We start from the raw sequence: 23224 nt of genomic DNA on the forward strand, positions 1-23224 counted from the left end.
ACAGAGTTGCTAATTAAAGGTATACTCCGTTTACGTCGTGGTACGAGCTTTATTATACCAATAAACGCGACATGGTGTCAGAAGAGGGATCCTTGTAAGCAAAAAATATATAAAGAAGAGGAAGGGGTATCGTTTGGCGCGAGATGGGAGACGAGCCTGCAGATATGGCGCAACCCACACCAACTGCTACGTTCACAATACAACCTCCAGAGCCATTCGATTTCACCAAGCCTCAAGAATGGGAGCGTTGGATCAGGAGATTCGACCGCTTCCGGCTTGCAAGCAATTTAAACGCGACATCGGCAGAAAACCAGGTGAACACGTTAGTGTATTGCATGGGCGATGAAGCTGAAGATGTGCTAAAGGGGCTAACGCTAACTGCAGATGAGAGGAGGGAGTACACAGATGTCAAGGCGGGCTTTGATGCATTTTTTGTACCTAAAAAGAATGTAATCTATGAAAGAGCCAAGTTCATTCAGCGTGTGCAACTGCCAGGTGAAACAGTGGATTCCTTCATCACTGCTCTATGCGGATTAGCTGAACACTGCAACTATGGACAGTTACAGAACGAGCTGATCCGCGACAGGTTAGTGGTCGGACTGAGAAACGTCTCATTGTCAGAAAAGCTACAGCTAGACAGAGACCTAACCCTTGCAACTGCAATAACAAAAACAAGGCAGTCTGAACAAGTTAGACGACAGTGGTCTGACTTAAGAGGAGAAAATAGCGGTGCTAGCAAGTGCTCTAATGTTGATGCTGTATATGCTAAAAGCTACAGAAAACCCAAATTTCCCTCAAAGCCTCAGCCACAAGCACAAACACCAAGCAAAAATAGACTTAATACACGGCCTCACGATGGGCTGCTGCTGCGGGGCACGAGGCTCGTCATCCCATCAGCCTTACAAGGTGATGTGCTGCAGAGACTACATGAGGGACACCTGGGGGTGACAAAGTGCAGGGGCCGGGCCAAACAGACGGTATGGTGGCCAGGACTCAGCAGCCAGCTGAATGACATGGTGCTGAAATGTAGAACCTGCATCCAAGAGAGAAGGAATGTCAAAGAGCCGCTGATGCCAACGGAGATGCCAGACAGGCCTTGGCAAACCTTGGGAGCTGACCTATTCACGCTGAAAAACAAGACTTATCTACTAGTAGTTGATTATTTCTCAAGGTATGTGGAAGTTGCGCTGCTGTCACACACAAGGTCCACAGATGTGGTGGTACACCTGAAATCCATGTTTTCTCGTCATGGAATTGGGGAAGTTCTTAAAAGTGACAATGGGCCCCAGTTCTCAGGTAGCCACTTTAAAGCCTTTGCAGCAGAGTATGGCTTTGTGCACATCACGAGCAGCCCCAGGTGGCCTCAGAGCAATGGTGAGGCGGAACGCGCTGTACAAACCGTGAAAAACCTGCTAACAAAGGCGTCAGACCCATATCTTGCATTGCTGGCCTACAGAGCAACCCCTCTACAGAACGGCTATAGCCCGGCCGAGCTGTTGATGGGGCGCCGCCTCCGCACTACTGTTCCTGCCCTTCCAACCCTGCTGAATCCAGTTTTGCCTGACTACAACGCGCTGGGGGCCAAGGAAAGGGAGAAGAGGTGGAACGACGCAAGATCCTTCAACAAGAGGCACGGAGCGAGAAATCTGGAGCCACTAGTACCTGAGGAGGAGGTGTGGGTCACCGATGCACGAGTCGAGGGCAAAGTGCTATCTACACACAATACCCCTCGCTCTTATATCGTCCAGGTGCCTCAGGGCACACTGAGAAGGAACCGGCAGCACTTGGTGCCGCTGCAGACCAACAGTGGGGTAGTCGACGCTGATGAGCCACCGGTGGGAGAAGATTCAGCTCCACCAGAGCCAGCTCCACCAGTAACAACATCACCCAGCAGAGAGGGCCCCACCACAGAGACTGTGCGGACCAGGTGTGGGAGAGAGGTTAGAAAGCCGAAGAGACTTGATTTGTGATTTATTGATCTGTTTTCTATAATAAAGAAAAAGAGAGGGTGAAAATGTTCGGTAAACCTGGTACATTTACCTGAAACCTGAGAGTTTAAGTTTTGAAGAACACAGCCTGCTAAAGTAATAGTTCACAGTATGGTAACGCGGAAGTTATTTTATTTCTATTTTGCATGCTTGAATCAGGGACAGGTCTTCCAGCAAAAGGGCAGAATAAACCCCTTAAGACCTGCAGAGACAACGGTAGTCCACCCTTTGTTCTCAAAGAAAGGGAGATGTGGTATTATGGGAATAAGAGTGTAAGGAATGCGGTGGCCGGAGGTGACCCGGGGTGTGGCAGTGAGGGAGTTGCCCTGGCATGCACACAAGCAGGCGGCTGCTGTACAGAGTTGCTAATTAAAGGTATACTCCGTTTACGTCGTGGTACGAGCTTTATTATACCAATAAACGCGACACCTTCTATCCTGAGATGCTGCCTGACCTGCTGAGATACTGCAGCGTTTTGTGAATAAATACCTTCGATTTGTACCAGCATCTGCAGTTCTTTTCTTACACTTATATAAAGAAGGCGACAGTGGTGGCCTGGCAAGGGCTCTCGATTGGACATTGGGAGCAGTTCCGTGTGTTTGCTGCAGTTTTCCTGCAATGCTGGGATCAGTAACAAGTAGTTAGTGTTTCCTTTGAGCGGGTCGTGCAGATCGTGGCTGGAACTTTGCCCAAAGGGTCAGAAACCACCGGTCAGTCACGCAGTTTCCTTTTTCACTTTGACCCATTTTGCTGTGAATAAATTCGCGGAAATGCAACTTTGGGAAGCCATGGAGGGCGGCGGTGGATTGGCCCTGGGCTTGTATGGATTTATCATCGTGTCTCTCGGGGCAGCGGTGGTCACACATTTCCAGAACTCTGAAGCGCGTTTGAGTCTGAACCTCTGCACTTGCCAGGCGCTGCTGTGGCTGTTTGTCAGCCTCTCTCTGTCTCTCAGTTACCTCCCTCTGTACGTCGGCCTTGCACTTGTCACCCTGTGCTGTTACATGGTTTACCGATCCATCCGCTCCAACGCAATACTCTCACCGCGGGGAAAGGCCGTCCTGATTACTGGTAAGTTCAACCCGAGTCACCAGCTAGCTCACTGCTTCAGGGGTGGCGACTCGGCAACACTCAGAGACCACAGGGTATATGAAACATCAGGTTAAAGTGATGAGTGGAAAGGATTGGCGATGTGCAGGGGTGGGTGGGGGGTGGGTGGGGGTTGTTGGGGGTAGGGGTGGAGGGGTGTTGGGGGTAGGGGTGGAGGGGGGTGGGTGGGGGTGTTGGGGGTAGGGGTGGAGGGGGGTGGGTGGGGGTGTTGGGGGTAGGGGTGGAGGGGGGTGTTGGGGGTAGGGGTGGAGGGGGGTGGTGGGGGTGGGGTGGTGGGGGGTGGGGGGGGGTGGTAGCCACACAGGGAAGGTTGATAGCCACACAGGGATGGTTGGTAGCCACACAGGGATGGTTGGTAGCCACACATAGATGGTTGGTAGCCACACAGGGATGGTTGGTAGCCACACAGGGAAGGTTGATAGCCGCAGGGAAGAACTTTTACTTCTTCACTTTACATCACTTTTTAAAGGAAGCCTAGGTTCTAGAAGAGCGGTGACTATGGAACCATGCACCTAACATTAAATGAACACCCCATTGCGTCCATGTACCGCTTCTGTAAGAGAACCAGTTCAGACCCTGGCAGCTCAAGGGACGTGTTTAGGTTAGAAGAGCCAGCAGGTAAAATAAATAATACAGGAACTGCAGATCAATCTCCCTTCTGGGATAAATAAAGTTCTCCCGTACCGTATCGTAACCTTTGCACCTGTTGCTGACGCCTCCAAGACAAGTTCTAACCGTAATGTCCCTGGGTCTCAGACCACACTGCGAAGCAAAATGGGTCTTAGTTTGGTTTAGAGACACACCATGGCCCTCCGGCCCGCTGAGTCCGTGCCGACCAGCAATCCCCTGACACTAGTACTACCCCACACACTAGAGACAATTTACAATCTTTACCGAAACCAATTAACCTACAAACCTGCACGTCTTTGGAATGCGCGAGGAAACCGGAGCACCCGGGGAGAACCCACACGGTCACAGGGAGAACGTACAAACTCCATACAGACAGCACCCATAGTCTGGACCGAACCCGGGTCTCTGGCGCTGTAAGACAGCAGCTCTACCACTGTGCCCATTGATCCTTGGTATTTAATTAATCTAGGCTCTTCACAATTTCACACGGTTCAATTAAATTTCCCCTCATTCTTCTCTCTCTTCCTGAGAAAACATTTGTCGCTCATCTGATTCTTTTTTCTCACAGCCAACATATTCCAATCTTGGCAACATCCTTAAAAGTCTCATCTGTATTGTTTCCAGTCTATTGCTGCATACAACAAATACTGATCGGTCTTTAATCTGAAGTATTAACTCTTATTCTCTTTCCATTGATGCTGCCTGACCAGCAGAATATGTGCAACAGTTTGTTTATACTGAAGGCCAGCAGCTGTGAGGGCCAGGACTCTCCACAAATGGAGAGCAGTTGCTCTGCTCAAGTGCTCCCTCCCCTGTCCAAATACTGTTTGAGTATTTTGAATTTTCCCTGTATTATTTCAGATAATAGTCTTGTTTGCATTCTGCAACTGCGTTCATATATCTGCGTTCATATATCTGCATTCATATATCTGCATTCATATATCTGCATTCGTATATCTGCATTCATATATATCTGCGTTCATATATCTGCATTCATATATATCTGCGTTCATATATCTGCATTCGTATATCTGCGTTCAAACATCTGCGTTCATACATCTGCGTTCATATATCTGCGTTCATACATCTGCGTTCATATATGCATTCATATATATCTGCGTTCATATATCTGCGTTCATATATATCTGCGTTCGTATATATCTGCATTCGTATATATCTGCATTCTATATATCTGCATTCATATATCTGCATTCATATATCTGCATTCATTTGCAGACATCAACCAATGTCCTCTGGTTCTTGATTCCCCTACCCTACGTAAAAGGTTTTGTGCATTCACGCTATCTATTTCCAGCTTTTATACACATCTATAAGATAGGGGTTGCCAACTTCCTCATTCCCAAATATGGGACAAGGTGACGTCACCGCCCCGCGCCCCACGTGACCACCCAGCCAGCGGCCACGTGCTTCCGCTCCACCAATGGCGGCCACCCGGGCCGGGAGGCGGGTTGCCACGCAACCTCCGTTAGGGGAACGCACTTGGCCCCACTCCCCGAACACACTCTGTTAGCCTATACTGTCCGGGCCTACAGCGACCCCCGGGCCCACAGTGTCTGGGCCCACAGTGTACAGACCCACAGTGTCCAGGCCTACAGTGTCCAGGCCCACAGTGTCCGGGGCCCACAGTGTCCGGGCCCACAGTGTACAGGCCTACAGTGTCCAGGCCTACAGTGTTCGGACCGATAGGGCTCCCCGGGCCTAATACGGGACAAGGACAAACAAATTCAGCCCAAAATACGGGATGTCCTGGCTAATTTGGAACAGTTGGCAACCCTACTATAAGATCACCCCTCACCCTCCTGTGCTCCAAGGAATTATGGTATAGCTTGCTCAACCTTTGTGCAGGAAGAGGAAGTGATTACTTTGCTGTATCTGCCTTCATTTGCTTTTGGATTTGTACAGCTGTCAACTATCTTCCAGGTTGGACAATGAATTCACAATTACTCCTGCTTTATGGTCCTTAAACAATTTTGCATCTCTGCTGTATTTGCCATTTGTTCCTTTGTACCTCTAAAAATGTTACTACAGGAAACTTTGAAAAGAATACAAAGCAGAGCATATTCTCAGTCTTACTTCATCAGAGCATTTCAATCAACAGAAGTGTGATTTCAAGTTCAACTCAGCCAAGTTGATAGATAGGCAACGTTTCTGGTCGGGACCCTTTGTCAGACTCCTTCCTTAAAGGGTCACCCCAGCGGTATGAACATTGGCTTCTCTAACTTCAGATAGTTCCTCTGTCCCTCTCTTTGCCCTCCCCCTTCCCTGTTCTCCCACTTGTCTTCCTGTCTCCTACTACATCCTATGTTTGTCCCGCCCCCTCCCCTGACATTGGTCTGAAGAAGGGTCTCGACCCGAAACGTCACCCATTCCTTCTCTCCAGAAATGCTGCCTGACCCGTTGAGTTACTCCAGCATTTTATGTCTACCTTCGATTTAAACCAGCATCTGCAGTTTGCTTTCCTATATTTATATATATTTATTCATGGCACAAGGGATATGTATGCTGCCTTTTTCCAGACGATATTAAATTTATAAGAGGGATAGAAGAAAAATAACTGAGCAACATTTTGTCATTTGATGTGAGCAATGACTATTGTATCAGCAGCTGAATAATCACTTCACCTTCCTGCCCAAAGGTTGAACAATCCAGGTCTTCATTCCTTGGAGCGCAGGAAGCTGAGGGGTGATCTTATAGTATTGTATAAAATAATGGTGGGAATAGATAGAGTGAACACACAAAACCTTCTACCTAGGATAGGGAAATCAGAAACCAGAGGACATTGGATTAAGGTGAGAGGGGCAAGATTTGATCGGAACCTGGGAAATAACTTTTTCACTTAAAGGGTGGTGGGTATATGGAATGAGCTGCCAGAGGAGGTAGTTAAGGCAGGTACTATAACAGTATTTAAAAGATATTTAGGCAGATACATTGAGGGGAAACAATTAGAGGGATGTGGGCCAAATGTGAGCAAATTGGACGAGCTTAGATGGGGCATCTTGGTCAGCATGGATGAGTTGGACCAAAGGGTCTGATTCCATGTTGTGTGATTCTATGACTCTGTGCATGTATTCTTCATAAGGTCTTTTCTTTCCATTTAGGCTGTGATTCGGGCTTTGGCCACGCTCTGGCCAAGCGCCTGCACTCCCTTGGCTTTCATGTGTTTGCAACAGTGCTCCATGAAGATGGAGACGGAGCAGAAGTGCTCAGGTCATTGCGTTCTGATCGACTCACTGTCATTCAAATGGACGTTACAAATTGGGCAACGGTCCATGAAGTCCAGAAAGAAATTGAGAAGCAGTTGGAAAACAAGGGTATGTGAAGGATCGATCACGGTACCTCTCTGGGATTAGTTCATCTGTGCTCGATATTCTGGCTCGCTAAGACAGTTTGAATAGGGTATCTGATAAGACTATTATTCATAATGGCATATTATTCATAAGATAATGTTTAGAAGAGTAGTTTTACAATCCACAAAAGATTGAATATCTTTTGATGAGCAACTTCGGAACTTTAGTTTAGTTTAGAGATACAGTGCTGAAACAGACCTTTGGCCCACCGAGTCCGCACCGACCAGCGATCCTCGTATACTAGCATTATCTGACTCACTAGGGACAATTTACAATTATTTTTACCAAAGCCAATTAACCTACAAACCTGCACATCTTTTGGAGTGTGAGAGGAAAGAGTGGTTACTGTTTTTCTACTTTCAACTGTTTTTTTTATTATTTTAAGTATGTGTTAAAGTATGTTTCAGTGTTTCTTGTGGGGGGTGGAGGGGGGGAGGGAGTTGGGGGAAACTGTTTTTCAATCTCTTACCTCGACGGAGATATGATTTTTCCCCGTATCGTATCTCCGTCCCCACTGCGGCCTAACATCGAGGAGTTGGTGGCCTTTCCTGGAGACCGGCCCGGCGCTTCATGCCGCGGGCGTGGTGCAGACTAACATCGCAGAGCTGCGATCCTTTGCCGGGGATCGGCTGTGGACACCTCCAATCGTGGGGCCTGTGGACTTTAACACCGTGAAGCCCGCGGTCTCTGGTAAGAAGAGGCCGACTCGGGAGCTCCGTGCCGCGGAGAGAGTTTCAATCGTCCCGACGCGGGGAGTTTCGATTACCCCGACGAGAGGGCCTCGGACAGTCGGCAGCGGCGACTGCGGACGGTTCAACAACCCCGACCGCGGGTGAACAAAGAGGAAAATGCTCGAACTTTATTACCTTCCATCACAGTGAGGAATGTGGAATCTGCTGTGGTGGATGTTCATGTTAAATTTTATTTTATGTGGCTGTGTGTCCTGTTGCTTTTTACTTAGTATGGCTGTACGGTAACTCAGATTTTACCGTACCTTAACTGGTATACGTGACAATAAATTGAATCTTGATTCTTGAGTCTTGAAACTGGAACACCCGGAGAAACCCACATGGTCACAGGGAGAACATACAAACTGCGCATACAGCATCCGTAGTCTCGGTCTCGGAACCTGGGTCTTGGGTGCTATAAGGCAGCAACTCTACCGCTGCGCCACCGTGCCACAACTAGTTCCTGTAAACTTTGAAAGTAGATCCAACACTGAGTGGATGTGCAAGTAATTGGGTTGGAAGGAGTAAATCCAAATGCCTCCAACATCCAGCTGCAAGCCATTTGAGTTCTGGATTGTACAAAAGTATTTTTGAAATGGCAAGAAAATTTTATTGCAACTATAAAAATAAACTCCCAATGGAATGATTGACTCTGATCACTGCCGTTAATGGCCACATCCCAAGAACTGCACCATGACAGAATACTTCTCACTTTATCATAGAACATCTTGCTCTATTTACAAATGAATACCATTATGCACTCTATTCTTTTATTTCCCACCAGCACCTCAGTATCAAAATCTTAAACATCTGTAGAAACAAAGTCCCTTTTTATACGCAGTTACTGCCTGAGCCGCCGAGTTACTCCAGCATTTTGTGTCTAACTTTTTATACTCTATTACACAACATGAATTTCATTTGATTTGTTAAGAATCCATAACTAATCGATGTTTTCATTTGTTTTCCTACTCTGTGCTTATATTTCATTATTTGTTTTCTTTTAGTATTCTTTGCGTTTTTCTTTCTCTCGTTTTCCTTCTTGTTCCAGACTGTGATGGACTGTTGTGGGAAAACTGCCTTTTCCAGTTTAAAAAGTAGCTGGTACTTTGATAAAAGTGAACATCCAAGTTTCTGCTGCTGAGAGACAAATGCAGGAATAGGATTCGATGAGATTCTTGTGTTTTTACATTGGTGCCAAGTTGGGCCAAACATTGTTCGTTTCATTGCCTTGTTTGTTCCAGCCCAAGTACTGCACGATTATGGAGAAGTAAAAAGATTAATATTCATTTAAAAATAAAGTTACATAATATTCATTTGACACTGTATCACAGATGATAATATTAATGCATCTGACCAAAGAACTCTTTAAGGGGGATCTTAATGAGAAAACAGCAGTAAAGAGGTTTAGGGTGGGAATGACTGAGGTGAAGGTATTGGCAGCTACCAATGGTGCTGTGATTACAATTGGGGTGGAGTATTCAAGAATTGTGATACTTTGAAAGGGTTTAGAGGCAGAGACCATAACAGTGAAGGTATTACCTCAAATAAGGCGCAGTGGCCCAGCGGTAGAGTTGCTGCCTTACAGCGCCAGAGACCCAAATTCGATCCTGACTATGGGTGCTGTCTGTACGGAGTTTGTACATTCTCCCTGTGATCGCGTGGTCTTCCTGGGTCCTCCGGTTTACTCCCGCACTCCAAAGACGTACAGGTTTGTCGGTTTAGTTAGATAATAGACAATAGGTGCAGGAGGAGGCCATTCGGCCCTTCGAGCCAGCACCACCATTCAATGTGATCATGGCTGATCATTCTCAATCAGTACCCCGTTCCTGCCTTCTCCCCATACCCCCTGACTCCGCTATCCTTAAGAGCTCTATATGGCTCTCTCTTGAATGCATTCAGTGAACTGGCCTCCACTGCCTTCTGAGGCAGAGAATTCCACAGATTTACAACTCTCTGACTGAAAAAGTTTTTCCTCATCTCCGTTCTGACTGAAGAAGGGTCTCGACCCGAAACGTCACCCATTCCCTCTCTCCTAGATGCTGCCTGACCTGCTGAGTTACTCCAGCATTGTGTGATACCTAGTGTGTAGGACAGTGCGAGTGTACGGGGATCGCTGGTCGGCGCGGACTTGGTGGCCGAAGGGCCAGTTTGCACTCTGCATCTCTAAACTAAACTAAACTCGATGCTGTGATTAGATATTACCAAATAAAACCAATTCTTATTCTGAGGTAGAAAAATGATCAATTGTGAGATTTTTAAAAATTTGCAATCTAATTATTGCTCTCTCTTTCTGTAGGACTCTACGCCTTAGTTAACAATGCTGGCATTATACCTTGCGTTGGTGACATTGAAATCATCCCGACAGATGCTTTTAAGCGATGCATGGAAGTCAATTTCTTTGGAACAGTGGAAGTTACTAAAACATTTCTACCTCTAATTCGTCGAGCCAAAGGGAGGATAGTTAATATTTCTAGTCCATCAGGTATGTTCTTTTATTTCATAAAAGCATGTTATTGTTTGCACAAAACTTCCAGAAAAACAGCATGAAAGCTCTCATTAAGACAAGGAACAAATAACCGTTAAAGACATGTAGGGACTGTTGCAGCGTTTAAGAAGCAGTTAGACAGGTACATGGATAGGACAGGTTTAGAGGGATGTGGGCCAAATGCAGGCAAGTGGGACTAGTGTAGATGGGATATGTTGGTCGGTGTGGGTAGGTTAGGCCTAAGGGGCTGTTTCTACACTGTGTAATTCTAAAATGCTGGAGTAACGCAGCGGGTCAGGCAACATCTATAGAGACCATGGATAGCTGATGTTTTGGGTCGAGACCCTTCTTCTGAAGAAGAACCTCGACTTGAAACGTCACCTATCCATGCTCTTCAGAGATGCTGCCTGACCCGCTGAGTTACTCCAGCACTCTGTGAAACGTCACCTATCCATGTTCTCCAGAGTTGCTGCCTGATCTATTGAGTTACTCCAGCACTCTTTGCCCTTTTGTGTATTAACCAGCATCTGCAGTTCCTCATTTCAACAAATAACTCTTGTCAGAATAAATCACCTATTCCAGAACACCGACCAGAGATGAGGATGTAAATGTGGGGGGCTGCCAGAAACACTTGACAGCTATGAATAAGTTATTTTGCAATGGAGAAATGGAAGACTGCAGGTACTGTAATCTTCAGCAAAAACAAACAAAGTGGTGGAGGAACGCAGTGAGCTGGGCAACGTCTATGGAAAGAAACGGACAGACAATGTTTTAGTCTGGGACTCTTCTTCGGACTGTTGCAATGCTGACCTATTGAAGCAAGTTTCTTGAGGTGGCAGTGGTGAACTACAGTTGGTGATAGTTTTGAATTCCAATGTTACTTGTGATTTTCTCAGTACAATGAGGTCACCTGCAGGCTGTGTTAAAATCCAGAGCTCACAAGATACTTTGAAATCATTTACAAGTGTTGAATCTTTGTTAATATTGCACCAGAGTGAACATTCATTACAATAATGATGATTAACAGGAAAATAGTAGTTGCACATTATCTTTGAGTGCCAGATCTAGGGAGGCATTGATAACAAAAGTATTAGTGCGTGGTTTAGACATGGGGAACAATGTGCATAATGATAGACAAGTGGAACTTCTGATATATTAAGGAACGACGTATTAAAATTGCACGTCAGGTTGCAGATTTGTGGTCTTGAACTTTCCATAAACTGTTCTCTTGAGTTATTATGTAAGCAATCAATGCTGAAAATATCTCGGGAAAGTAATGAATAGACCTTTTGTGCTGAATGAATTATAAGTGTCTGCAAGCCTGGGGCAAGGGGCAGCTTTTCCACATGTAACCAATTAACAGATGGCATTTTCTTTTCTAATGTAACATTCGAATTACTCAAGGTCTGTAACGTTAATTTGTTCCAGATGTGGAAATGAGTGGCATTAAATTTTAAACAGTTTTCAAAGTAAAATTGAAGTTGATTATTACCAATTAAATTTCCCCAGGTTTTACTGGAAATCACATTGGATTGATATCAAAAGTAATGGAAATTGTATTCAAGATAATTATAAAACTAATATAACGGAACTACTTCAGAGAGAAAAATATAGACCAGGAAATTCTTACACATTGTACCACGCTTTATCCAAAACGTCAGCAACTAGGCAATGTGTGGATTTAAAAGATCACTAAAATGCTAATATGTATGGTGAGCTCACGTACATTCAGTTTAGATTGGCACAAAGCGGGTCAGGCAGCATTTCTGGAGAAATGGATGGGTGAATGTTTTGGGTCGCGACCCTTCTTTAGAGTTTAGTTTAATTTACTTTACTGTATTGTCATGTGTACTGAGGTACAGTGACCAGAAAGACTATATATGATTACAATCAAGCCAACCACAGGTTTGTAGGTTAATTGGCTCGGTATAAATATAAAATCGTCCCTAGTGTGTGTAAGATAGCGTTAGTGTGCGGGGATTGCTGGTCGGTGCGGGCTTGGTGGGCCGAAGGGCCTGTTTCCGCGCTGTATCTCTAAAACTAAAAATTAAAAAATGCAATTGGGGGAGCCGTGTTAGCATGGATTGAAAGTGTGTTATCATATACATTTTATAAAAGAATCAATCAATATCATTCAGGGTGGAAGGACGTACCAGGACAGCACTGCCTTACGGTTCCAGCGAACTTGGTTTGATCCTGATTTTTTTTCATTGAGTTTAGAGATACAGTGTGGAAACCGGGCTTTTGGCCCATCATCCACGCTGATCAATAATCACCCGCAAACGAGTTCTATGTTATCCCAGTTTCGCTAGTGGCAATTTACAGAAGCAAATTAACCTACAAACCTGCTCGTCTTTGGGGTGCGGGAGGAAACAGGAGCATTTTGAGGAAAACCATGCAGAATTAAAGCACCTTCCATTAGGAAGGAGATGAGGAGGAATTTCTTTGGTCAGAGGGTGGTGAATCTGTGGAACTCATTGGTACAGAAGGCTGAGATAGGTAGATTCTTGATTAGTACGGGTGCCAGGGGTTATGGGGAGAATGCAGGAGAATGGGTTTAGGAGGGAGAGATAGATCAACCATGATTGAATGGTGGCGTACACATGATGGGCTGAATGGCCTAATTCTGCCCCTATCACTTGTGAACTTGTCCTTGGTAGCAGAGTTTGAGGGAAGGGGAGTGCTGTCATTGGAGCTTGAATGATTAGCAGAGGAAGGTAACACTGCAGCCAATGCTGCTGCTCGACGGAATACATACTTAGCGTGATTTTTATTTTAGAGATAAACGCAGAAACAAGCCATTCAGCCCACCGAGTCCGCACTGACCAGCGATCCCCGCACACTAACACTATCCTGCGCACACTAGGGGCAATTTACAATGTTACCGAGCCAATTAACCTACAAATCTGTATGTGTTTAGAGTGTGGGAGGAAACCAGAGCATCCGGAGAAAGCCCACGCAGGTCACGGGGAGAGCGTACAAACTCCTTACAAACTGCACCCACAGTCGGGTTGGAACCCGGGTCCCTGGCGCTGTGAGGCAGCAACTTTACCGCTGCACCACCCTTATAAAGGCCGGCCTTTATAATCATGTTCTTATATGTTCTATAATTCTTGGAAAACATAAACACTGAACAAAATAGTTCAGTTATAACTGGCAGACAGTAAAATACCTTCCAACTCTTCCTGCAGCTGAGTCTTGAAACGTAGCCCTGGCAGATGGTGGTGGGTCTCTAATCCCATTTGGTGCCAATCCATCTGCCTGCAAATCCCATATAACCAGGAGACAGGGTCTGTTCTATAATTCAGTGAGCTGAGAAAGTGCAAGAAAAATTCCCAGCACATCATTAAATTGCAAGTTTCTATTTCTGTTCCGGTTGATATATGAGGTTTGGACACATTTCAATACATTCTCAATCTCCACTCCCAAGCAGACTTCCAGATGAAGCCCCAGAAAAAGCTGAATCGGCCAGCATTTAAATCATTACGATTTGCTACAGTTGTAAAATCCTTGGTAAGGAGGGAATTGTTTAAGAACTTAGACTTGAGTGACACAAAGGGGCAATCTGGTTTATGTCAAGGATTTGGCAAATAAACCCCCCCTAATTTTCAAAAAGCAAGAGTTAGAACTGGAGCAACAGGCCGGTACAGTTTGGGGGAGAGTCACTTGGAGCAAATCACTGGTTTAATCTTGAACTAATATGAGGTGAAATATCAATGCCTAGTATTTATTGCACCTCGTGTTCAATGACTTCAGATATCCAGGGCGGCGCGGTGGCACAGCGGTAGAGTTGCTGCCTTACAGCGCCAGAGACTTGGGTTCCATCCCGACTACGTGTACCGTCTGTACAGAGTTTGTACGTTCCTCCTGTGACATGTGGGCTTTCTCCAGATGCTCCGGTTTCCTCCCACATTCGAAAGACGTACAGGATTGTAGGTTAATTGGACTCTGCAAATTGTCCTTTGTGTATAGGACAGTACTAGTGTACCGACCGGGTGGTCTCTGCTCGGCACGGACTCAGTGGGCCGAAGGGCTTGTTCCCACTGACTCACGGACTCGACTTGTTTCCACTGTCGTTGAATTGTCTTTGTCTTTTGTTGTTAGCGGACAATCGGCAATTACGGACATCGTCTCCCACTCCCCTTCCATGGCCCGCTGTAGCGAGGGTTAACTGGATAATCATGTCCTTCCTATTATTTGATGATCAGAGCACAATTCAGGCTGTGGTCTAACAAGGATTGTAGACTATTCCAACATGTGTTATCCATGTTCTTGTATTTCAATGTAATTACGGAATGTGTTCTGCATGTCTCTATATGTCTTATCTGCATCTTGTCTAGCTATCTTGCTGCCTTTGAACTTGGACTTGACTCTGCATCTGCAGATGTCAGGCATATGTGTGTGGTGCAGAAGAAATCATCTAATCAAATCTTTCCATAAGCCTGAGATTTAATAGGAACCCGAGGGGTAAACCTTTCCCACAGAGGGTGGTGGGTGTATGGAACGAGCTGCCGGAGCAGGTAGTTGACTCTGGGACTATTGCAACGTTTATGAAATATTTGGAAAGATGTATGGATAGGACAGGTTTAGAGGGATATGGGCCAAACGCAGGCATGTGGGACTAGTGTAGATGGGGCATGTTGGCCGGTGTGGGCAGGTGGGACTAGTGTAGATGGGGCATGTTGGCCGGTGTGGGCAGGTGGGACTAGTGTAGATGGGACATTGTGGGTGGGTGTGGGCAGGTGGGACTAGTGTAGATGGGACATTGTGGGTGGGTGTGGGCAAGTTGGAGAGTCAAGAGTGTTTTATTGTTTTATTGTCATATGCCCAATGTCCCAGTTATATATACACTCACCCCCCTTGCATCCGTCCATCTGTGGGCGGTGATGGTGTGGCTTGGCGTTGTCTTACTTGGAGAGGGGGATCTTTCATCTGGGGTTACATTTCCTTGTGTGACTGGCTGGGCCTATCCGTGCCAGGCACATCCTTCCACAATTTGCACAGGTGAGGTGGTCTCTGGTCGATGTTCTGGGGGGTCGGTGGCTGCTGTCTTTGACCATATTGTGGTGTTGGCATCTGTGCTCCAGGGTCTTGAACCAGTGGCCAAATACACATACCCACACCTACATATATTCTCTATATATATATATATATATACACACACACACGCGCATACGTGCACATAAACAACAAACAATAAAAGTACAATAATAACAATAATAGTCTCTGTAGTTCTGTGCTTATTTGAGGTTGTGGTGTTTAACAGCCTGATGGCTGTAGGGGAGAAGCTGTTCCTGAACCTGAACGTTACAGTTTTCAGGCTCCTCTACCTTCCTCCCGATGGCAGGGGTGAAATGAGTTTGTGGCCAGGGTGGTGTGGGTCGGGTCTCTGATGATGCGGGCTGCCTTTGTGAGCAAGTAACATATACAAGATTGGCATCGGCTCAGCAAGATCCGGTGTCAGCTGTGAGACTGTTGCCTGCCACAGCTCAGCCTTGACTCCATCCTAATCCCTTCCTGATTCTATTTCTGCTTGATCTTGGCTGGCGTCACGGGCTGGCCTTGTGAAAGAGGACTCGTGGGTGGGCCGTGAGCGGTGACGTGAGAGACATGTGGAGGATCAGAGAAAATCATGATTCACACCACTTCAGAGGGGGCGGAACGTGAGAAATATACAATCAGCAATGCCAGGTCTTTGCCCAGTCTGCTGTCACCCGACACAATGGGGACAATAAACACCAACTTTTAAAGAAGGAGGAATTCAGTATCCAGGAGGTATTTGTGCCAGCTTCACTTGACAGCCAATGTATATCTGGAACTGCTGATTGGCCATTATTCTGGATGTAAGTAAGTACAGCCTGGAAATTGACCACAATTTGGTTTGAAGTTTAGCTATCCAAGGTAAAATTATCACACAAATATCAACCAGTCAAAGCAAAGAATAAAAGCAATGGTTAGCAGTCGATTATATGGTCTTTTTGTAAAGATGGTTTCTTTTTCTTTAGAGCATTCGATAAAGAGATATGTTGGTTTTGGTTAGTTTTCTGCTGTATTTTCTTTTCACCATGGGCTATTCCCATTTGGGCTATTTAACTGATCAGATTTTGGTTTAGTTTAGTTCAGATGCAGTAAGGAAACAGGCCCTTTGGCCCACCGAGTCCATGCGATCACCCCGTACACTAGTTCTTTCCTGCACACTCGTGACCGTTTACAGAAGCCATTTAACCGACAAACCTACATGACTTTGGAATGTGGGAGGAAACCGGAGCTCCCGGAGACGTACAGAATTGTCTGTTAATTGGATTCAGTAAAAGCAATTGTAAATTATCCCTAGAGTGAAGGATAGTGCTAGTGCAAGTGTATGAGGATCATCGGTCGGTACGGACTTAAAATTGAAAGGGCCTCAGGTTGGCCCAGTGGCAGAGTTGCTGCCTGACAGCGCCAGAGACCCGGACTCGATCTCGACTACGGGTGCTGTCTGTACAGTGTTAGTACGTTCTCCCCATGACCATGTGGGTTTCCCCCGGGCGCTCTGGCTTCCTCCCACACTCCAAAGACTTACAGATTTGTAGGTTAATTGGCTTTAGACAATAGACAATAGGTGCAGGAGTAGGCCATTCAGCCCTTCGAGCCAGGACCACCATTCAATGTGATCATGGCTGATCATTCTCAATCAGTACCCCGTTCCTGCCTTCTCCCCATACCCCCTGACTCTGCTATCCTTAAGAGCTCTATCTAGCTCTCTCTTGAATGCATTCAAAGAATTGGCCTCCAAGGCCTTCTGAGGCAGTGAATTCCACAGATTTACAACTCTCTGACTGAAAAAGTTTTTCCTCATCTCCATTCTAAATGGCCTACCCCTTATTCTTAAACTGTGGCGCCTGGTTCTGGACTCCCCCAACATTGGGAACATGTTTCCTGCCTCATTAGCAAATTTGCAGATGATACTAAGCTGGGGGGTAGTGTGAATTGTGAGGAAGATGCAATAAGGCTGCAGGGTGACTTGGACAGATTGTGTGAGTGGGCGGATACATGGCAGATGCAGTTTAATGTAGATAAGTGTGAGGTTATTCACTTTGGAAGTAAGAATAGAAAGGCAGATTATTATCTGAATGGTGTCAAGTTAGGAGGAGGGGGAGTTCAACGAGATCTGGGTGTCCTAGTGCATCAGTCAATGAAAGGAAGCATGTAGGTACAGCAGGCAGTGAAGAAAGCCAATGGAATGTTGGCCTTCGTAACAAGAGGAGTTGAGTATAGGAGCAAAGAGGTCCTTCTACAGTTGTACCGGGCCCTGGTGAGACCGCACCTGGAGTACTGTGTGCAGTTTTGGTCTCCAAATTTGAGGAAGGATATTCTTGCTATGGAGGGCGTGCAGCGTAGGTTCACTAGGTTAATTCCCGGAATGGCGGGACTGTCGTATGTTGAAAGGCTGGAGCGATTGGGCTTGTATACACTGGAATTTAGAAGGATGAGGGGGGATCTTATTGAAACATATAAGATAATTAGGGGATTGGACACATTAGAGGCAGGAAACATGTTCCCAATGTTGGGGGAGTCCAGAACAAGGGGCCACAGTTTAAGAATAAGGGGTAGGCCATTTAGAACGGAGATGAGGAAGAACTTTTTCAGTCAGAGAGTGGTGAAGGTGTGGAATTCTCTGCCTCAGAAGGCAGTGGAGGCCAGTTCGTTGGATGCTTTCAAGAGAGAGCTGGATAGAGCTCTTAAGGATAGCGGAGTGAGGGGGTATGGGGAGAAGGCAGGAACGGGGTACTGATTGAGAGTGATCAGCCATGATCGCATTGAATGGCGGTGCTGGCTCGAAGGGCTGAATGGCCTACTCCTGCACCTATTGTCTATTGTCTATTGTCTAACGTGTCCAACCCTTTAATAATCTTATATGTTTCGATAAGATCCCCTCTCATCCTTCTAAATTCCAGTGTATACAAGCCTAGTCGCTCCAGTCTTTCAACATACGACAGTCCCGCCATTCCGGGAATTAACCTAGTAAACCTACGCTGCACGCCCTCAATAGCAAGAATATCCTTCCTCAAATTTGGAGACCAAAACTGCACACAGTACTCCAGGTGTGGTCTCACTAGGGCTTTGGTTAAAAATATTGTGTAAATAGTCCCGAGTGTGTAGGGTAGTGCTAATGTATGGGGAGCACCAGTCAATGCGGACTCGGTGGGCCGAAGGAACTGTTTCAGTACTGTATCTCTAAACTAAACTAAACCAAATCATTCCCCCTTCACCTTAAACCTTTGTCCTCTGGTTCTCAACCCCCCGACTCTGAGCAAGAGACTCGATCTGTTCCTCTCGTGATTTTGAACGATCGCCCCTCGTCCTCCTGCACTTGAAAATTAAACACTTGATCTCGGCAAATAAACTGCACTAAAAAGTTGTGGGCACAACCTTTTAAAGCACTGTCGGTAGGCAGAGGTTTAATTTGATGTGCATCTGCCTTGGCCTTGGTGAGCTGAGCAATTGAAAGTACTTGCTGAAAACTTACAAAGCGTAAAAGGTCCAGGGCTGACCTCAGCAAGGGAGTTCCATAATGTCCTCGAGTGTTCTTTCTACTTTCCCTAGTTTAAACATGCAAGGGCGGCACGGTAGCGCAGCGGTAGAGTTGCTGCTTTACAGCGAATGCAGCGCCGGAGACTCAGGTTCGATCCTGACTACGGGCGCTGCACTGTAAGGAGTTTGTACGTTCTCCCCGTGACCTGCGTGGGTTTTCTCCGAGATCTTCGGTTTCCTCCCACACTCCAAAGACGTACAGGTATGTAGGTTAATTGGCTGGGTAAATGTAATAAATTGTCCCTAGTGGGTGTAGGATAGTGTTAATGTACGGGGATCGCTGGGCGGCACGGACTTGGAGGGCCTAAAAGGCCTGTTTCCGGCTGTATATATATGATATGATATATGATATGTGGGCACACGTTTGTGTTTTTTTTAGACCATGTACTTTAATTACATAGACTGCTGGCAGTAAAATTTCTCAATTAGATAGCTAATCCCCACTCCCCAGAAAGTGAATTCTGCTCCCTTTTGATTAATTTTGACAGCGTAATTACTTTGACTGCTGTTGCAGGCATGGGGAACAGACTGCAAGGTTTGTTCATGTCTGACGGGAATGTCTGGAGGATTAAAATCATGCTCAGATTTCATCTGCAGCTGTGAGATTCCTTGGTGTGGGGGAAACTCACTCACTGGCACTCAGAATACTGAAAAAACCTGTGCTAAAAGCTCTCCGATAAATCTTACTAAGCACTCCCCAAGTTGACAAATGTAGTCAGATCTGCCGCTGAAGTGTACAGAGTACAACTTTGTCACGTTTCAAAGACTCTTTGAGATGATGGTGACTTTGCTGGATCATTGTCAGGCAGTAGTTTACACTGAGCCACGTAAGCAGATATGAGGATGGATAACTAAAGAGATGGTTCACGATCACGTACGTCTTAAGGGAGGAGAGAGAGGGAGAAAGGCCAATAAGTTTTAGGTTATAGTTTAGAGATGCAGCGTGGAAACGGGCCCGTCAGCCCAGCGAGTCTGAGCCGACCACAATCACCCACACACTAGTTCTGTTATACACACCAGGGACAATTTACAGAAGCCAATTAACCTACATACCTGCACTCTGCAGAATGCTGAGGAAACCCATGTGGTCACAGGGAGAACATACAAACTCCTTACAGAGAGCACATAGTTAGGATCAAACCCATTTCTCGGGCGCAGTAAGGCAGCAGCTCTACCGCTGCGCCACCGTGCACCCCAGGGTTTGCAGAAGAAAATCCTGCCCCGACCTGAAACATTGCCAGTCCAATCCTTCCCCGGTCCATTCCCTGACCCACTGAGTTCCTCCAGTTGTTTGTGTATTACCACTTCTGTTTTATTCTTGCTATTGAGGGCATGCAGCGTAGGTTTACTAGGTTAATTCCCGGAATGGCGGGACTGTCATATGTTGAAAGACTGGAGCGACTAGGCTTGTATGCACTGGAAGGATGAGAGGAAATCTTATCGAAACGTATAAGATTATTAAGGGGTTGGACACGTTAGAGGCAGGAAACATGTTCCCAATGTTGGGGGAGTCCAGAACAAGGGGCCACAGTTTAAGAATAAGGGGTAGGCCATTTAGAACTGAGATGAGGAAAAACTTTTTCAGTCAGAGTTGTGAATCTCTGCCTCAGACGGCAGTGGAGGCCGATTCTCTGAATGCATTCAAGAGAGAGCTAGATAGAGCTCTTAAGGATTGCGGAGTCAGGGGGTATGGGGAGAAGGCAGGAACGGGGTACTGATTGAGAATGATCAGCCATGATCACATTGAATGGCGGTGCTGGCTCGAAGGGCCGAATGGCCTCCTCCTGCACCTATTGTCTATTGTCTATTGTCTATTTTTCCTGAATATTTGCAATATTTACCTGGGCTGCCATCTGCCGATGCTGATCTATTTTTCGTTTTGATGAAAGCGTTCTGTTTTACTTCTCCTTTACAAATCGGCTCATTCGCCCTTCCCTACTTTCACCAACCTGTGACCTGAGTCACTTTTTCTTGGTCACTCACCTTAAAATTGCCAACAAGTGTACATATTATGATGGTCCACCTTCAACAGTGATACAACAATGTTTCAATGTGTAATCATCTACCATAGTCCTTAGGATAAGGGTGACCCACACGCTGAAGGCAGACAGGTTTGTAGGCTAATTGGTTTGGTATAAATGTAAAATTGTCCCAGGCATGTGTCGGGTGGTGTTAATGTGCGGGGATCGCTGGACAGTGTGTTTCCACACTGTAGCTCTAAACTAAAGTAAACTAAGACTCCCTTAAGGCAACCACTACCATCACAGCATTAATCTTACGCGGCAAGAACAGAGTACAATAGTACTGTCGACACTCAGCTACAACGCAAGAACACTGCCAAACCACCAGAAAGGATAGAGGGAAAGTGGCAGATTTTCTTTCTGCAAAACATCTCCCATTTAGATTAAACGGTTCACACTAGGGACGTGTTTGTGGCTCGGGACCATTTGACCTGTCCAGCTGGTTGGCCTCAGAGTACTTTACTGGGATGGCTGGATGGATTGTAAAGATTGCTCTGGGCGTTTAGTTGGTTTATGAGGCCTGTTATGGCACATCTTGCTCAGGAAGTGCAGTCAAGTGGTTAACATGTCTGGATTAATGAATTTTTTCCTGACAAACCTCTAAGATTGTAATTAAGGTCCAGTGCAGCACGGTATCTCCAATGGCTCATTGAGATTTCCGCGGCTCAGGAATGTCATTCTCTCACCTCCCTCGTTCTTCTTTGTGATGTGGAAAGAAGGTCGACTCACTTCACCGATTGTGCATTAAAGCACAATTTTCCCCGTTAATCATCGTGCCTGGGTTTCGTCTGGGAGCTCTGGTTTCCCCCCACATCCCAAAGACATGCGATGGTTAATTGGCCTCTATAGATTGCCCCGACTGTGCAGAGAGTGGATGTGAAGGTGGGTCATCATGGAAATAATGTGAACGGATGATCAATGGTTCAGTCTGAAGAAGGGTCCCAACCCGAAACGTCCCAACCCGAAACGTTACCCATTCCTTCTCTGCAGAGATGCTGCCTGACCCGCTGAGTTACTCCAGCATCTACCTTTGATCAATGGTCAGCGTGGGCTTGGTGGGTCAAAGTCGGTTGTTTCCATTGCTGTACCTTTCAGTCAATCAATCCTATTGGGTCATAATCCTTGTGTAATAGGATGCAAGTGGTCTTGAGTAAGGACAAATAATTTTGGAGTAAAGATGTGCAAACAGCATTAAATTCCAAATAATTTGCAACAGAGCCATAAATAAGTTGGTACGTTGTAGGCAATACTTTGAAAGTGTTTTGATCACATCCAGGAACACGATCCTTTTACTACCACAGTAAGCAGCTTGTAGGATCGGTGTGTTGGCCCAAAGTGACTCCAAACATGCTGAACACTTGCTGGAAAGCATCTGCCTTGGCACACACATACCCTCACAATCCGGCCGCTGCCTGTGGCTGCCAACATGTTCATGTTGCATTTCATTAACAGAGCGGAGAACAATGATTTTAAATGGCATCTGCAAAACAGATTGACACCATTGTATCAGAGTGAAAATGATTCATGATTAAATAACCTACTCATGGGATCAACGTAATGAAAGGTAAAGGGGGGTTGGACAGTGGGAGATAATGGATAATGGAATGGGCACCAGTCTACCTTCCAGTTCTTTACTTACGGATATTTTTGCCGAATGGTATAATTGCTGCTCGACAAATTTGCACAAATAATAATCTAGGAACTAGAACACAGCTGAATAGTCTTTTTCTATGTCATAATAGGAGAGAAAGAGAGAGAGAGACAGAGTTTGTGAGTGACTGACTGACAGTGGCACAGTGTAGGGGGTGGCACGGTGGTGCAGCGGTAGAGTTGCTGCCTCACAGCGCCAGAGACCCGGGTTCAATATTACCTGCACCTTCTACCTGTATGTAGTTTGTACGATCTATCTGTGACTGCGTGGGTTTTCTCCGGGTGCTCCGGTTTTCTCCCACATTCCAAAGATGTGCAGGTTTGTAGGTTAATTGGCTTCCGTTAAAATTGTCCCTTGTGTGTAGGATAGAACGAGTGTACAGGTCGGCGTGGGCCGAAGGGCCTGCTTCCACGCTGTGTCTTTAAACTAAACTAAACTAAAGTAAAGTTGGCAGTAAGTGAGTGCAGAAATTGATTGTTCTGCCAGGGTATTGTACGTGGGACACTGAGTTCAATTTTATGCAGGATTTGGATCCAAAACTTCAGCAAGTTCTTTCTCCCCCACAGAAGCTGCTTGACCTGCTGAGATTCTCCAGCAGTTTGTTTCTTACTCCAGATTCCAGCATTGGCAGTCTTCCATGTCTCCGCTACTTTACATATTTAACTATCT

General features: G+C 45.9%; 1 protein-coding gene across 1 annotated transcript in view; it reads left to right on the forward strand.

Moving 5' to 3' along the window:
• The first annotated feature begins 2719 nt into the window (after positions 1-2719).
• Positions 2720-23224, forward strand: part of LOC144594161 (11-beta-hydroxysteroid dehydrogenase type 2-like) — a 30483-nt gene continuing 9978 nt past the window's right edge. Inside the window, exons 1-3 of the mRNA XM_078400321.1 lie at positions 2720-3059; positions 6848-7060; positions 10121-10306. Coding sequence (XP_078256447.1) covers positions 2759-3059; positions 6848-7060; positions 10121-10306 — 700 coding nt within the window. The 5' untranslated portion in view covers positions 2720-2758. The remainder of the gene's footprint in view (positions 3060-6847; positions 7061-10120; positions 10307-23224) is intronic.

Source organism: Rhinoraja longicauda, chromosome 6, assembly GCF_053455715.1.
Source record: "Rhinoraja longicauda isolate Sanriku21f chromosome 6, sRhiLon1.1, whole genome shotgun sequence".
Lineage (NCBI taxonomy): Eukaryota > Metazoa > Chordata > Chondrichthyes > Rajiformes > Arhynchobatidae > Rhinoraja > Rhinoraja longicauda.